A 17,328-nucleotide genomic window follows, 5' to 3' on the forward strand; every position below is an offset into this window, starting at 1 on the left:
CAGTCTGAATTTATAAAACAGAATTTAACCCATGAATCGCTGACCTGCATATCTGTTACAATATATATATATATATATATATATATATATTAAGTTTTTATATATATTTTTTCTTTTTTTATTGCCAATATATTATTCAAAAAATACATTAAATACATATTAATTAAAATTCAATAGTATTAAATATTAAATACATATTGTTACTTGGATACACCTCTTCTATGATAAGCATATATTTTTTACTTATTTATTTGTTTTAATTAAAATGTATTTTATTTTAAAGTTATTTTATATTTTCGGAAGACATATCAGGGTGATGCAACTGTCTGTTATAATAAAAAAGACACAAAATAATATTGTTATTAAATATTATTATTGTATAAAAATTAAGTAGTTTGGCATTTTTTATTTTAATTATTTATTTACCTATTTATTTATTTAAAAGAAATAATAATAAGAAAATAATAAGAAATTCAAGAGATAGATATATATGTTTTTTTTTTTTTTTTACACTGGTTAAAAATAATTACATTAAAATGAGATTCCCTAAAATAACAAACGTGTATTTTTTTCTTTTACAGCATAGTGTCACTGAAGAACTGCCACTGCATCACTATTCACAGGTAATGTGATTTATCGGCTTAGTTAATGCATATGGTTAAGTGTGGTGTACCTCAGGGTGGGCCTCATGTGCCTCCTCGTTGTATGACAGCTGCAGAACTTTGCCGGTGAAATTCAGACTGACATAAACCTGAAGACAGGGAAACCTGGAGCTCTTCCTGCACTCTGAGCCGCAACTGTAGCTACAGTTAATCTCAGCAACTATACTGTAGTTCAGCACTGTGCAGTTTGAAACCTCGGTCCAAACGCTGAGAGGAAACAATGTGCAGAGAATAATAATCAAAAAAAGGTTAAGAAATAATCTATAATGGCTAAATATGCATTTATCATACAGCATGAATCAAGATTGCAGTTAGGTAGATCCAGAGAAGCAGGACTGAGCACACCTGATTTAATGTGAAACTGAACCTGTGAAGAAGTGTGATCTGCCAAATTGCTTGCTACTGAGCTTTTCTAAGCATGTTAAAGGGCATATTGGAGGTAAAGTGAGAATAAAATTAAAGCTGGCAAAATTTCCAATGCACATTATTTCAAGGAACAATGTAACCATAATCTTACGTCATGAAAATAACTTGCTCCGAAACAACGTTTCTTTTTCTGCTGACATCATCAATTCCTCTCACTATTTATACCTCTCTTCTAGCTGGTCATATGAAGACCAGTTCCTAAGGAATAAAATCAAGTCCCTTTTTCTTTAATATGCCGTTTTACTTGAAAATACAACAAATTACAGAAGTAAACTTCAATTTTATATTTTGTGGATTGAAATGCCATTTCACAGTGACTTGCAGTAATATTCTCAGAGAAGCCAGCCTAAGGAAAGAGTTACATCAGTAGTGCTGCCCCTCAAGGCAGCCCTTGGCTTCATTTTCCACCCTGCTTAAGGTCGTTTGTACGTGAGCTCTACTCTTCAAGTTGTACTTTTTTCCAAAGGAGTGCACTCAGAGCTAGGTTTAATTTGTAAATTATTTCTATAACCATTTTATTTCAATGTTTTTATTTTACTTAGTTAGAAATGGGTCATTAATGACATAATGGATAAACACCAAAAAAACGATATGTCAAGAAACAGAAGACTACAAAAATTGACACAGCTAATTAAAGTCTAGAACATTTTGCTAATTCACTTCTAAACATAGCAGGCCATTAAAGACACCCACTGCATCAAATTCTGTAATCAAAGTTGCTTTTATTTATAGCCATTGTGACACAGGTACAATATTTTCTCTAGGGCACATCTTGGTGATTTGGCCCTTTGTTGTGGCAGCCGATTACATGTTAGTGTTTGTCTTTGTGCCAGGCCTCTTGTCTCCTCCTCTACTACTCTGTGAATAACAGACCTTGTGTTCTTTGGCTCAGCTGCCTCTTTAATTGCATTTGACTGCAGTGTATGCCAGCTCTTATCTGTGTGCAGTCTGTAGTGGGTCAGTGGTGTTTGTCTCTACAGGACCCAGTTCAGCTCCTATATTGTAACATTTGCTCATCTGTGTGTTGCAGTCAACAAAGGGATGGAACATGTAAAAGTTTGGTTCATTGTGAATGTGGACAATATTACTAAGTGTTTTACAGTGACTGATCATTTTTATGAGCAGTTCATGAGCAGCTGAGAATGATATGAAAAATACATTTCTGTTCAGAATAAAATGGACTCTTTTCACAGACTGTGCAGAAGCATTTCAGTAGCAATTAAAATCATACATTTAGCTAAAAAAAAGAAAAAGAAGAAAAAAAAACTTTTTTTAATTTAATGTGCATTTTTTTACTCTGTACTGTGTGTTAAAGCTGCAGTAGGTACTTTTTGTAAATATATATATATATATATATATATATATATATATATATATATATATATATATATATATATATATATATATATATATTTTACATATTTGTTAAACCTGTCATTATGTCCTGACAGTAGAATATGAGACAGATAATCTGTGAAAAAAAATCAAGCTCCTCTGGCTCCTCCCAGTGGTCCATTTGCCATTTGCAGAAATGCATCGCTCCCGTAAAGAAACAACCAATCAGAGCTGCGGTCCGTAACTTTGTTTGTGTTCAAAATGTAGAAAAATGTATATAATAAGCGAGTACACCATGAATCCATTTTCCAAACCGTGTTTTTAGCTCGTCCTGAATCACTAGGGTGCACCTATAATAAGTGTTTATATTCGGACTATTTTAGATTGCTTCAGGGATACCGTGGCGGAGTAACCCAGCACCTTTGTGATTCTTCATAGACATAAACAGAGAGAAGTCAATCCGGCTACGATGTTCTTCCGCAAGACGCAAGCAGTTCTGTTTATTAACCGCTAGAGTGTCAAAAGTTCCATACTGCAGCTTTAAATTATGCTGAATTAAAGGTGCCACAGGATGCACTGATACAATATTTTAAATTGTTCTCTGATGTCCCCAGACTGTCTATATGCAGTTTTATCTTTATAATTAAATAATGTTTTTATAGCTTGTTGAAATTGACACTTTTAGGGTATGAGCCAAAACGAGCTGTTTATGTGTATGTCCCCTTTAAATGAAAATGAGCTGGTGCTCCCGCCTCCCTTCTCAGAAGAGTGTGGAGCTTCAAGAGCTCATGCTCACGGGCATACTGGTGTTACGGTAAGAAACTGGTGTTGACCGTGTTATTGACCTCACAATAGCTTCCAAACACAGTTTTTAACTACAACATTCCCATTCATGATCATTCTGGTAGCAGATGAAGGCAGCATTAGTGTTAACAGGCAGAGGCAATGCTAGCTTTAGCAATATTAGCCTTACAGAGAGCCAAGAAGCTCTTTTGGAAAACAAAATATGATACCCATTGTTGACTTTGTCTGGAGTTCGGACATTTGCACACAAAGCGTTGGTACTGATCCTTCTTTCACAACTCCAGTGCTGAACTGACCCTCATTTGTGAGGCAGTCCGGCGTAAAATGATTAACACAAATGTATAGGACTTTTCCATTTTAATAAAAGGACATTTCCTTTGAAAATGAAATGTAAACACTGTGTCCTCAGCGGTCTATGGAGACTCCTATGTTCGGTGGTGCATCCCAACACACTTTTAGTGGCTTTTTGGCACTGACATTGTATCAACAGCAAGAAAACAATAATGGTGGACATCAGCTTCTCACTCAGGGCTGTGTACTGTATATGCTAATATCACAAACGGTGGGACATTCCCCGAGTATGTTGTCATGGTCTGGAACTGCTCATGTGGAGAGACTGTTTTTGATGTTAATGAGTGAGTGGATTGGTACCATTATAGGCTGGCTATTTTTACACACTCTGTTCAAACACTTAGTGATTTTTGCATTCTATGGCACCTTTAAAAAAAAAAAAAAAAAAATATATATATATATATATATATATATATATATATATATATATATATATATATATATATATTGATATATTTTTCTTGTCTGACTGCCATAGTGTATCTATCTAAATCTTTCGCCAAAAAAAAGCAAAAGTGGATTTTGCTTTTTTATTTTGCTGTTCGAGCAAATTATAATGCAAAAATAGTATTTGCTCTACAGAAGTTTATTCTGCTTTAGTTTACTTCTGTGTTTCAAATTTGTGAAATGTGAAAAGTGTATATAGCAGAAATGACAAACATACAGTACAGACCAAAAGTTTGGACACACCTTCTAATTCAAAGAGTTTTCTTTATTTTCATGACTATGAAAATTGTAGAGTCACACTGAATACATCAAAATTATGAAGTAACACATGTGGAATTATATATGGAATTATATACATAACAAAAAAGTGTGAAACAACTGAAAATATGTCATATTCTAGGATCTTCAAAGTAACCACCTTTTGCTTTGATTACTGCTTTGCACACTCTTGGCATTCTCTTGATAAGCTTCAAGAGGTTGTCACCTGAAATGGTCTTCCAACAGTCTTGAAGGAGTTCCTCGAGAGATGCTTAGCACTTGTTGGCCCTTTTTCCTTCTGTCTGCGGTCCAGCTTACCCCTAAACCATCTGGATTGGGTTCAGGTCCGGTGACTGTGGAGGCCAGGTCATCTGGCACAGCACCCCATCACTCTCCTTCTTGCTCAAATAGCCCTTGATGCCTTCAGTGTGACTCTACAATTTTGAATTTTGTCATGAAAATAAAGAAAACTCTTTGAATGAGAAGGTGTGTCCAAACTTTTGGTTTGCACTGTATGTGATGACAAATATTAATGAGCAGAATTGAAAAGCATACAGCATAACAAATACAGAATATAGTAGATAATATCAATATAAAATAAAGACATTGTGAATGCTTTTGATTAGATGTTTGTCATAAGCAAAACAGAACACAAACTTAATAATAAAACTGGACTATATTGAATATAATATGTGGAAAAAATATGAGAAACACAAGCATTTAGGAGAAGAATGGAATAGAGGTCAACCGATATGGTATTTTCACTGTCTTATGCCGATATTTAAAAATCAGGGCAGTCAATTGCCGATATATGATGCTGATTTTTTTATTATTTTTTTTTATTTTTTGCTGATTCCCCTCCTCCCCTTCATCTCATAAAATCTAACTGTTAATTAATTGATACAGAAAATCACTTAAATTACACATTTATTGAACAACACAAGCCTCTCCAATTAATGCACTTGTATAATATCAATAAAGTGTAAAGGTGTGTAAGTGTACATATGAGTTAACTGTAAGTGTTTGAGTGCAACTGAATTCAGACCACCTCCTTCAGGTACTCTCGGGTTCGATACCACGGCATGCTACCGGGTTCGCCTGACAGCTTTCATATTAGTGATTTTAGTGATTTGATTAGTGACACTAGACTGCCAGTGTGAAAGCCCCCAGGGTTATGCATGTAGAATGACAATCTGTTTGCTGCAAGAGGCAGTGTCACTTGTTCCACAACAAAGCTTAGTTGCTTGCTGATGCTCCTGCCTATTAATTGGCGCTATCGGCCGATGATGATTAAATGCAAAAATGCCTAAAATCGGCCCGATTAATCGGCCGGACGATCAATCGGTCAACCTCTAGAATGGAATAGAAAACATTACAGAAACAAGTGATTTAGGGAATAAATTAGCATATAAATTATCTCACATATATTTTAATTTTGAGATTTTTAATAGTACTTAGTAGAAGTCAAAATTCCAATGTTTAGTCACCAGTGTACAAATTTTAAATGTATTTCTCATAATTACTATTAATTTCAAAGTTTTGAATGGGGAGAAATTACTGAATGCCCCTTTCATTCTGTGGTTTCAGTGTAGTGTGACTTTCTGTTCTTGAGAAGGTTCCTTTACCTGTCTGAGTAAGAGTGCACCATTGTGATGCCTAGCAAAAAGTACATCAGGGCAGAGAAAAGAATCATGCTGAGGCCCAAGAGAATGGCTCGGTCCTCTCCAGCCTTTAGCGCTGTGATTGTCATCCTCTTTTCCAAAACATCATACTCACAAATCTTCTGATAAATGGTCCTGCTTGAGTAATATAAAAATCACAAGACAGGCAAAGAGAAAGAAAAAGATGTACATTAATGAAGGCATGGTATGTGCCAAACTCAATAAATCAAGATATTGCTTAAAGATTCATTTCAACGTTCCTTATCAGATAAAAATGTTTGATACCCAGGTTGAATTAGGTTTAGTTCAGAAGCCCAAATGACACGCAGATATTCCTGCTACTGTCATATTGCATAGTTAGTTCATTTCCAAATATTTAGCTCATGATTCTTTAATCATGTTTTGACAGCAGTTCATATTACTTTTGAAGATCATGCATGGGTGTGAAGCCAAGCTGTCCAACCTATCTATCTTTATCTGTGACCTTTTGATAATTAATGTAAGTACAGTGGTCAGAAGCATTACAAACTAACAACCCACTTCCTGTGATTAGTTTACGTCAGAATCTAAAATTAGTTTGATCATTAAAATTACATTCTCTCATACTGCTAAATTAATGTAAAACAGCAGTTCTGTTATGACAACTCTCGGTGGGATTGGCATGGTCAGGGACGTACTGGGACTGAAATTCAGCCCGGGACTTTAAGACGGAGAGGCCTTTTACGCGAGTGCCCTTGGTGCACGAGCAGGATTTTTTGCAGTTATTTTCATTCTAATAGTGTTTTTATGGTATAAAGACAATCAGATTACGCTGAAGACCTTCAAGAAACTTTAGGATAACACCTGCCTCCTCAGGTTGTATAAGCAAGTCCACTGCACTGAACAGCAAAAGGTCAGCAAAACCTAATCTCAAACACATAAGTCACACAGTATACTGTGAACTACCAGCATGTCATGTGTACAGTCAGTCGGAGTGATAAAATAGTTACAAATACTCACACCCACTCATACTCAAAAACTACAATGCAGTCCCATACAATAGAGATTTTGTGTGTGTGTGTGTGTGTGTACTCACTTTCAACTCTCCCTGCCTCAGCTTCCCCTGTGCTGGACCCTGCCTCTGCTGGACCCTGTCTCTGCTTACTGATTGTACAGCTACATAACATATGCATGAGAAGAACATGAGTAATAAATATGACAAAGAATAATACATTTTCTAATTTAATCTGTGCTTCAGTCAGGTTATTATCTAGTATGTGGAACTATTGGCATTTTATCCTTTATGTAAATATGTAACATTGTGCTGTATTTTTCTATTTTTGTGTGCGTGTTCTTAATAAAGCTTTGATTGATTGATTGATATGCCTAATATGATTGCCTACACAGCCCTGCACACTGTCCCTCTACCTGTCTGTTTCCTGCTCTTCTCCTCCTGCTGCTCCTTCTCCTCCTCTCTCCTGCTCCTATTCCTCTCTTCTCCTCCTCCTCTCTCCTGCTGCTCCTCCTCCTCTCTCTTCCTGCTGCTGCTGCTCCTCCTCCTCCTCGGGGTATAAGTCTTTGGGCTTTATTTAAGTCTTTGGGCTTTATTGTGTCATGCATCCCTGACTATTTATGTATTTATGTATGTATTTATGTATTTTTAATGTATGACACAGAATACTGTATTCATTGAGGCTTATTTTTATTTTATTTTTTTTACCAGAGTCTTATCATATTATGTCACCTAGCAGCAGCGCCGCGTCAGACACGTTTCTGGTGTGCAAAGACCAGGCAAAGACATGGACAACGCTACGCAAACACCACGCAGCTTACACTCAACAGAAACGCCACGCTCACGCACAGTCAGCCAGCCAGCGTGTCGCCGCCGCTCGCCGGCCTAATCGTGCACCTGTCCTATCCATGCTGCTGGGTCCTTCCTCATCTGCACCTCCTGCCACAGCACCTTTTTCAGTGCGGAAAAGGTCCGTTAATTTGGCACATTTAGCTGCCTCTTGTGCCAACATTTATTTATTTTTATTTTTTAGGCCCCACCCATTTCTTTCTCTTCTTTCCTTCGTTTCGCCATTTTTACCGTCTGTCTCTGTTTGATTCACACAAACTCAAACCTAACCAAGTAAACTCCTTTGATCGGCGCCTTTGAGCCAATCGGATGTCAGGAAATACGAGGATCAGTCCAAGTTGGGAGGGGCCGCTCGGATCCCCCCTTAAGATTGGAAGTATTGGTTTGGCCCAGTCTGAAACACACACACACACACAGACAGACACACAGCTGCGTTCCGCTGCAGCTGAGCGGCCGGCCACAGGCCGGTACGGTAGCGTATCATATAAAATAAATAATAATAATAAAAAATAATAATAAAAAATTTGACCACCGGCCGATTCGGCCTGAAATGGACCGGCCGTTCGGGATTGTTCCCGGTATTCCCGATTGCCAATCCGTCCCTGGGCATGGTAATGTTTATGAAAAAGTTAAAGTTTTTGGTCTTGGCGGAATAGATCTGCTATGCTGATAGCGAGACTTGCAACTGCCAATACATCCACAATATGCTGCTGTGAGCATGTAAGAAATGTTGCTGCTGCAAATATAACATACATGAAAAAATACCCCATATAGCATACATGAATCACTTCGTAGCAGATTTATACAGGCGAATTAGGAAAGGTGGAGGGTTTCTGAAGCAAACTGCTACGGTAAGCCCTAGTCATATATTTGAATGCTGAGCATCGAGCTAATTGGCTACCGATACAGGAGAGAACCAATTAGCTGTGCCATGTAATAATGATGTCATTAGGTTGGATAGAGTTAGACCCATCGGACTGCGCCATCTAGAGTTTCATGCCAGAACTCTGTATGTATACTTAATTAAAACTGCTAGTAATAGTGAACAGATTTCCATGCATTAAACAATTTGTGATGCATCCGTTCTAGAATGATGCGAGTAATTCTTATTCAGAAGTTGCATATTTTCTAGGGATGCAAGTGTTGGTTGATATAGGCTACTTTTTTAGATTATTATTGTTGTTGCTGTTGTAAACGTATGAGTCACTGTTGGATATTTATTTGTGCATGTCCATTTCCTATATTTTACATTTTTTATTTACTTTTAAGTCACTCAGTGTTCACTTTCCTTGTTAAATACTACTAATTTAATAACATTGTTAAAGTAAATATCCTTTTTTCCCTGTTAATTATAATGATTCACTTGTAGCATTTTAAACAATTGATTTCATTTTTGTTTTGTGTTAATTTTTATTTATTTAGACAAATTAGCATAGAAGTTTTATTTTTTGCCATTAAATAATTTAATATCAGCTCTTTTTCTATATATTTTTGATTTTTGTTTATATAATTAGAATATTTTTAATTTAATTCGATTTTGTTAATTCATAACTATTTTTACAATTATTTTACGACCATATTTTTTTTTTAAATCTGTATTTCTCCTTACAGAGACCTTAAAAAAATAGGTTTAGCATAGTGCTGTAACTGGTGTTTTAGTTAGTTAGTTAAAGTCATTGTACTTTACCTTCTCTCACTTCCTGATCCTTGAGTTCCTTTGCTTCCGGCCCACACAAACATTCTCCCAGCTATTCCAGTGTGCGCGGCTCTCTCTGAGTCATTCACAAAAGACTGCTGGGACGACCTGACAGGAAAAGCACACTTAGTCAACCATGTGCTTCTCTCCAAACAGGTTGGCCTATTAACTGTTCCTTAATTTCCTGCCTGTTGGTTTGTTATTGACTATTCATGGGCTGGCGAGTGGCAGGGTGGAAAAGAATAATGAGAATAGTGAGTAAGGAGAGGAGGACCATTCGCAGGATTGATCCTTTTCTCCAGCCCCGGCGGAGAGAGTAAGTAAGAGAGGAAAGAGAGAGGGACTGCCGTTCAAAGCCTCCTCTATTGCTGATTGATGTTGATGGAGAGGTGACACAGGTGTTTTGGACCATATGTTTATGAATGACTGACTGCACAATCCTGCCCTCAGATGCTATCCATTCCAGGCTTATCACTCAACATGTTCTTTTCACAGAATCTACCATGTGCCTAAATGTCTGATACAAAGAGCTTAGTTTGTTAATTAAAAAACTAAATATTATAATTCTGCATTTACACTCGGCCTAAACTTAAATTTTATGTATTTCAATAGCATACAAATTTTGTGCCCAGCTTAACTGACTAAACTTCCACTCTCTGCCTGACCCAAAAAGCAACATTTGATCTAAAATGAATGTCTGAAATGCATCAGTGAGCAAATCTCTGCACCGCAGTTGAGAGCTGTAAACATTTGTTTGTGTATGCTCAATCTCTTGCCTATGCTGAGTGGGGTAGTAAAACAGGGACATGCGGGGATTTTGGAGGCGCGAGCATTGGAGGGCACTTTTGAGGTGCAGGCTCTGGAGCAATGATCACAAGGAGCAGACATTTATGACAGCACGAGGAACTAAGAGAAGGAAACTCTTTAAATACACAATAACTAAAGGGACACTAAAGGGGATCAAATGAACTAAATTGGGGACACTTGATCATAAGGACAGGAACGGGAGGGACCAAATAAGGGAATAAAATAAACATGGGTCACGTGGCCGGGAGGAAAACATGCACAAACTGTTTCATTATGTTTTAGTTGTATTTATTTGTGTCTTCATCAACACTCAGGTAGCACAATAATGAAACATCGTGATTTATTACTGTTTTCCTCTTCAACAAATTTTAGTTTGCATTAATTATTATCATTATGATTACTATTACTATTATTATTTTCATTATAATATTATTATTATTACTTTATTTTGGTAAGTTATTTATTGGTTGGATTGCTAATGAGTCAGTTTGTTCGAAAAAAAAAAAAAAACCACTGATTTGGGTATAATTTCATCTATTTAGTTTATATTATTATAGTTTTTTTTATAGAATTTATTTATTTATTTTTTTACAAAATGTTTATTGAAATGTTTATTGTATAAAAATAAGTTTTTATTGGTAGTAGTTGTTGCAAAATCAGTTTGTCAAGCCACAATAGCTTCTTCAGCGCTGTCTAAAAAATACTAAGCTCCAGGAAGTCTAGTATGTCAAGAGATAATTCTTCTGTTTCTGATTCTGTTTTAGACTTTTTCAAGCCATTTATCACGGAACAGCAACATGGGAATGTGTTGTTTCAGGGTGGGCTGCTCTTCTGTCTTTAGCTAAATGACATGCTAATGTTGCCTTCTGGAGGCCTGACACATGAAAATTGGACATAGGAGGACTTCATTATTAATATTACTGCAATATTATTGCAATTCTAGTTACTATGCAGATTGTAAATGAACTTTGTCAAGTTCCTGCTTACCCTTTTAAGAGTGTATTTTTGCGATAATAACCTTTGGACTGTCAACATGTTGCATCACGGGAGGGATCAAATACAATTTAAAGCAAATCAGTCATTCTTATCTGTGTTGATGATTACAAACTTAATTATGTAGAAGGATTGTTCGCCAAAGAGGGTAAAAACTCAGTGCTGGTTAGTCACAGGCTATTTACAGGGTTGAACAGATCACTTTTCATGCTAAAAACTCGATCTTGACAACTGTTTCTTTTTCTGCTAATTTACTGCTCTCATCAAGCAAACATAATTAACTTTTAATGGAGCATTTTCAGGTCTATTACTCTAATGAGATTTCTATTTTGGAATCTTTCAGCATTATCTAAACACATGCATATGGAATATAAATATGCTTTATTGTGCACAGCGAATGCAAATGTGTGCAGACAAACTGGAGTGAAAGTAGTGCATAGAAGTCCATTTATAAAGCTGAATTAATTATTTACTGCATATAAATGGCTGCTGAGGAAATTCCCTGACCATTTACATTAAGAACCACCAGGGATATAAATATGTTTTATATGGGGTCAATCAAAAAGTTCGGGGGTAAATTGGGTTTATTTGTAAAGTGCCTTTCACTGCCTATTTGCCATGGCATCATTACTTATTTTTATTTAGTTTAACTGATGTAAATAACTGAAACAGAGATAAAATAAATAAAATTATACTGTATATATATATATATATATATATATATATATATATATATATATATATATATAATACCTGATACTCTTTAGTATCAGGTGCATTAGTGTTTAATTTTGAAGTCTGAGCAACTGAGGATATTCCTGTGTTAAGAAAAGTCTCTCGTGAAGCAGATGGTGCCGGTCTAAGGGTCCTAAGTGTGAACAGGGTGTGTAACCTGAAGACTTTGGTGTTGGAAGGTCAGCGTCTCTTTCAAGGCTCCATGGCAGCTGGAGTCTGACATCACCACAGCAATACAGAGACATGCTTCACATTGTACAATGCGTAATTTACAGCCATCACCGCCACGATTAGCTTTAAAAGTATGAGTGGGAAGAAGAAGGGGGGTCTGGAATCCTGTGCTGGTGGGTGTGTTTGACGAGCAAGTGCTGCTGAACTATCTGTTGGGTTGTAAATATCTGTTGAAAGTGTGGCATCATTGTTATTGTGTCACAACAGGGAAAATGGGTCATTTGCAGAGCTGCGTATCGAAAAGATGGTGTCTAGATAATAACATTTATTACTGCAGTAAACACATCCAAGTAACTGCCTTACTCACTTTAGGAACGTGGTATTTCAAGTGTGACACCAGCTGGGTGCTATTTTAGGATCCTGATTCAAGAAGAGCAGAATTTAGTTGAACACGGTGATAAGTGTCATTATTTGAACGTGCCATTACTTAAGGAGGTCCTTAAAAATATTTACTGATATTTGAAAAATATTTATTGATTGTTGAAGTAATTCTACCAACATGGCTCCTGATTTAAACACAGATCAACATTTATAATGTTCTGATGCCTACATTTGTTTCCTTTGATTTTAGAGTTTGTACAATTTTATTATTAGCATCCGCAATTGTAATAGCTGAGCAACCAAAGCATAAAACCCAGTGACACAAAACTGCATTTTGAATTACCAAAACAGACAAAACAAATATATATATATATATATATATATATATATATATATATATATATATATATATATATATATATATATATATAATACAAATAAATAAAGAAAAAAATAATAAAATTTTCTTGAACAACAAAAGGATCATGTGTGAGTGAAGACTGTAATAATGGCAACTGAAAATTCAGATTTGCCTCACAGGAATGAATTACATTGTAATGTATTTTCAAATAGAAAACAGTTATATTAAATTGTCAAAATATTTCATATTATTACTGTTTTTTCATGTATTTTGTAATTAAAATAGTAAAAATAGCGCATAAGAAACTTCTTTCAAAAACATAAAAAAATAAAAATATTACAGACCCCAAACTTCAAAATGATATATATATATATTAACTGGAGAACAATCAAACATGCTGTATTTAAACACTCTCGGAAAATTTCCCCCAAAAAGCTGTGCAATGATCAGAGAGACTACTCAACTGTTTGGCTCAAAATTGTCACAGATTTTCAAATCTTTGCCATTTCTTTGAAGGGCTTTATAATTTTTTCTGAGAAGCACCAAAGCTCCTTGCTATGAGTCTGTCAGGTCAATAAATGTCTTTCTTGTTCTCACTTGCACAGCAATCTCACTTCTTCTCTCACACCTACAGTGTGTTGACAGATGAGTCAATGGTGGAGCTTTATGACCTATATTTCCTCATGTTCTACTTTGTGTTTTATTCTGATCTGCTTACTTAGCAAAAAAAAAAAAAAAGTATAATTGATTATACCACACTCCACTTGCCACCAAAGACATCCTTTTCAGGTCAGAATGCAAATATTTGCTCAGCACTGAGAGAGTGGGCAGCAAAGCTAATTTCTTTTTTCCACATCAAGACTATAAATCTTTGGACTGTATTTCAAGCTGTTTGTCTGTTGCACTGCATTGAGAAAAATCACAAAGGTTTCTCCGGCAGGTATGACAAGCGTCACGTTCAGCATCAGTCATAACATGAGGCCAGGAGCACACACCAGCAGATTATCAACTGATAATACAACTGTTTTGCACTTGCACTCAGATGCAGTTGTAAAATACAAACAAGCAAACGAAAAAAACAAACAAAATAGATTGATATGCTGTTTAAGTAATCTGTTTAATCAGTATAACTTGCATACATACTTGCATATACTGTATTTGTTATAGAAAATAAACTAATAAACACAGTTCAGTACAATATTGTGGTAGAAGAGTAATGTGTTGATGGCAAAATTTTGTATGTGTGTGTGTGTGTATTTATTTGCATATGTGCATAAAACATGCTAGAGTGTGTATACTGTTCAAAAGTTAAGCTTGATGATATTTTATGTTTTGAAAAAAAGTATATGCTCATCAAGGCTGCATTTATTTGGTTACATTTTAATTAATTGCCTACATAGCTTAATAAGTGCTGTAGTGCACACATAAAGCTTGCCAGGAGTAATGATGGCGAACATGTCAGAGGGAAAAAAACGTAAGATTAAACTGCATAAACATTTTAATATTATTTTGATAATATTTGATAATATTTGATAATATCAGACAAAGCATTGGCTGGAATAAAAGGCTATGCTAATTTAAATTTGATGAGGAGTTTAGTAGGTAAGGTCACAGTATTGGAAGTTTGCACCTTTTGAAGAAGCAGCACACTGTGTTCCTATCACAAGATCCTGTGCTGAAAAGGAATAAGGGACATTTTATTTGTCTGTCTGTTTGTCCGTTATCTGTCTGTTGTTCTATTCTTTCTGTCAGTCGGGCTGATCGTTTTATTTGTTTGTCGTTTATTTATGTATTTATTTTTCCACACAGCCGAGCTGAACGTAAATGGTGATCTTACAAGGGTAGATAAAGTAAAGGTTCAATAGGTACAGCGTCGTCTTTACTCTTTTTACTCTTTACTTTAAAAACAATGTCTGTAAAGGGAAACATTTTATTGTATACCATACCAGACAGAGCAAGTTCACTGTTGCTCGAAATATGAAAAGAAAATTAAAAATATTAAATTGACGGTGTGGTTTATATGAATGTATCTCTGAAGGTTTACTGTTTTTTTTTTCTTTAATTTTAAATGTGTACTTTCATGCTTATTAAAGTAGTGTTTCTATGAAGGATGCACTGCTTTGTTTACAGCAGTTACCAAGGAAACACTTTATTTCGGCTGCTCCATAAGTGCCACCTGCTGTCCGTAAATTTGCATAATTTCACAAAGCTAAAATCAGACCATTCTGTTTGCCTTAAATCTTAAAACAGGACTCTTGCTGAAGGTTCAGCTGGTGGGCCTTCACCAAATACTTCACCTGTCCTGAAATATGAGGTCAGGACAGGAATTCACGCACAAAAATACACCAGTGTAACAGTAAAGAAGCATATGTTTTATGTGATAAACTACTATCTGTGGATTCCTTGATGGTAATTTTAATAAATCAAGAGGAAAACGCAACCAAAACACAGACCTGGGTTGCTTGAAGGGTCTGCTGTAGTATTCAAGCAATCCCAGCTGTTTTCAAAGCCTTAAAGGGGGCATAACACACACAGTTTCACCCAATCTCAGGTTAATCTTGAGTACATATTGAGTAGTACTGCATCCTTCATATCTCCAAAAAGTATTTAGTTTTATCATATTAATAAAAGAAAGATACAGCTTTACGAGTCTCTCCGGAAAAAGCCAAACTCCTGGTGGCGTGCCTTGGGCGGAGCTAAAGGGTGATGAGCACTTGAACGCAGAATACCAACAAAACAGACATTTGATGCCGTTTCACTTACTGTTTGCAGTTCTGAATCATGACCAGGATCTTTTATAGCTGGGACTACTCTATCTTTCAGTATCAAATGATGTGCAAATCCAGCATCGAGCTGGGTCTTGTTTATAAATCATCCGTCAACAAGCATACTTGTAAAACTCCGTTGCTGCCCCGGAAAAACGAACTGTAACCACTGTTTACATAATGCTGGGTTCTTTAGGAAGTTGAACAAAGTTATCATTCCCTTACAACCAAAAATCTGCTTCTTTGATTGGTTACTGCCGGATTAAGCTTGTTGATGGATGGATCTTGCTCTCACTCCGGACAATATGTATGTGGGCTCTTTTTTCCGGAAGAAATGCCCATATAAGGAGTTCCACCCTTGTCTACATCATCAAGAGCCACGAAACTCCCAGAAACGTGTATGAACCTTGAAGTAAGATTTTTGGCACAGAAATACTCTGGCACACGTCCAAACCATTTTTTGAAACTTTGTCCATGCTTAGCATGAGAATCCAACTCGTTAACAGTGTAAACAACTATGAATGTATGAAACAGCATTGTACCCACACCCCCAATACATTTTGAATAAACAAGATGCAATTTAAACATGAAATGAAGGATAACGCCTCAGTGTCTCAAGGCTAGAAGTTGCAGAAGTAGCATGGGTATCATGAATCAAATCAAACTTCTTGGATTTGACAGACATAAATCGAGCCTACCTTCAGATGTCTTTGCTCTTTAAAGATAACATGGCTGATAATCCCAATCCCAGTAGGTGACTGTGTCTGTTAGTGGCAATTTCAACTTTTCTGCAGATGTTCTGTAGGTTAAGCCTGTTTGTGAGGAGCACTATTAGTGAGAGGGACGTGCTAACTCTGAGTGTAAGCCCGTGTGCTCAAAATGTTTCAGATAGTTGCTGGTGCAACAAGAGTGACAGGCATACTAGACTCACTAGCTCTCTCATGCTCAAAAGTGAACATACACACATTGACACAGTCTAGAGAGTGAACATTTGTGTAAGTAGATTATACCGAGGTATATAATATGTGTTGGTATATATTGTACAATGATACTGAATGGGTATTGACATGGTACTTCAAGGTATATTAAAGAATGCGAGAGAAATACAATAGTAAAGTTAGTCTTTTTCTTCAGTAAGCATGCAAGACAAACTGATCAAAGTTACATTCCCTTTTACCTTGGAATTTAACATTTGACTCATTGGAGAGAAAGTAAAATCCTCAAAGAGGTTACAAAGAGGATAAATTAAAATACATTAAATTTCATATATTTGTGGTAATTATTTTCTAAATTCTAGAGCCAAGGCTGATGGGTCTATTTCAGCACTGCTGATGCCATCTAGTGTTAGACACCTTAAGTTGCACATCCTATCACAATCATCTCTCATAAACCCTTGAAAGTGGCCTCATGAGCTGCAGTGATGAAAACAGCTCAAACTGTCCAAACAGATTCCTCAAGATTTGAGTGAGTAAAAGAGAGAGGAAAAAGTAAAAGGGAAAAATCACCGTACCCCTGATCTCTCATAGGTCTTTTCATCTATCTTTCTTGCCCCGTAGTGTTGTTCTCTGACGCAGCACTTAGTGTTGGTCCCAAGAGAAAAGAACTGAAGGAAGTATGTAACACTTCCATCAGTTC

General features: G+C 36.0%; 1 protein-coding gene across 2 annotated transcripts; it reads right to left on the reverse strand.

The window, feature by feature from the left end:
- Positions 1-503: 503 nt before the first annotated feature.
- LOC113055008 (calcium-activated potassium channel subunit beta-2-like) lies at positions 504-16,591 on the reverse strand. Of its 2 annotated transcripts, none has more exons than XM_026220923.1 (4): positions 16,392-16,591; positions 9,472-9,588; positions 5,909-6,079; positions 504-869 (listed from the first exon to the last, which is right to left on the reverse strand). In XM_026220923.1, the coding sequence occupies exons 2-4, from the start codon at positions 9,522-9,524 to the stop codon at positions 659-661; spliced, it is 435 nt and encodes a 144-aa protein (XP_026076708.1). In that variant the 5' UTR covers positions 9,525-9,588; positions 16,392-16,591; the 3' UTR covers positions 504-658. The 2 variants fall into 2 exon arrangements, with proteins under 2 accessions (XP_026076708.1, XP_026076707.1); XM_026220922.1 differs by having other exon boundaries at positions 5,909-6,082.
- Between the last annotated feature and the right edge of the window lie 737 nt (positions 16,592-17,328).

Source organism: Carassius auratus, chromosome 36 (genome assembly GCF_003368295.1).
Source record: "Carassius auratus strain Wakin chromosome 36, ASM336829v1, whole genome shotgun sequence".
NCBI classification, from domain to species: domain Eukaryota; kingdom Metazoa; phylum Chordata; class Actinopteri; order Cypriniformes; family Cyprinidae; genus Carassius; species Carassius auratus.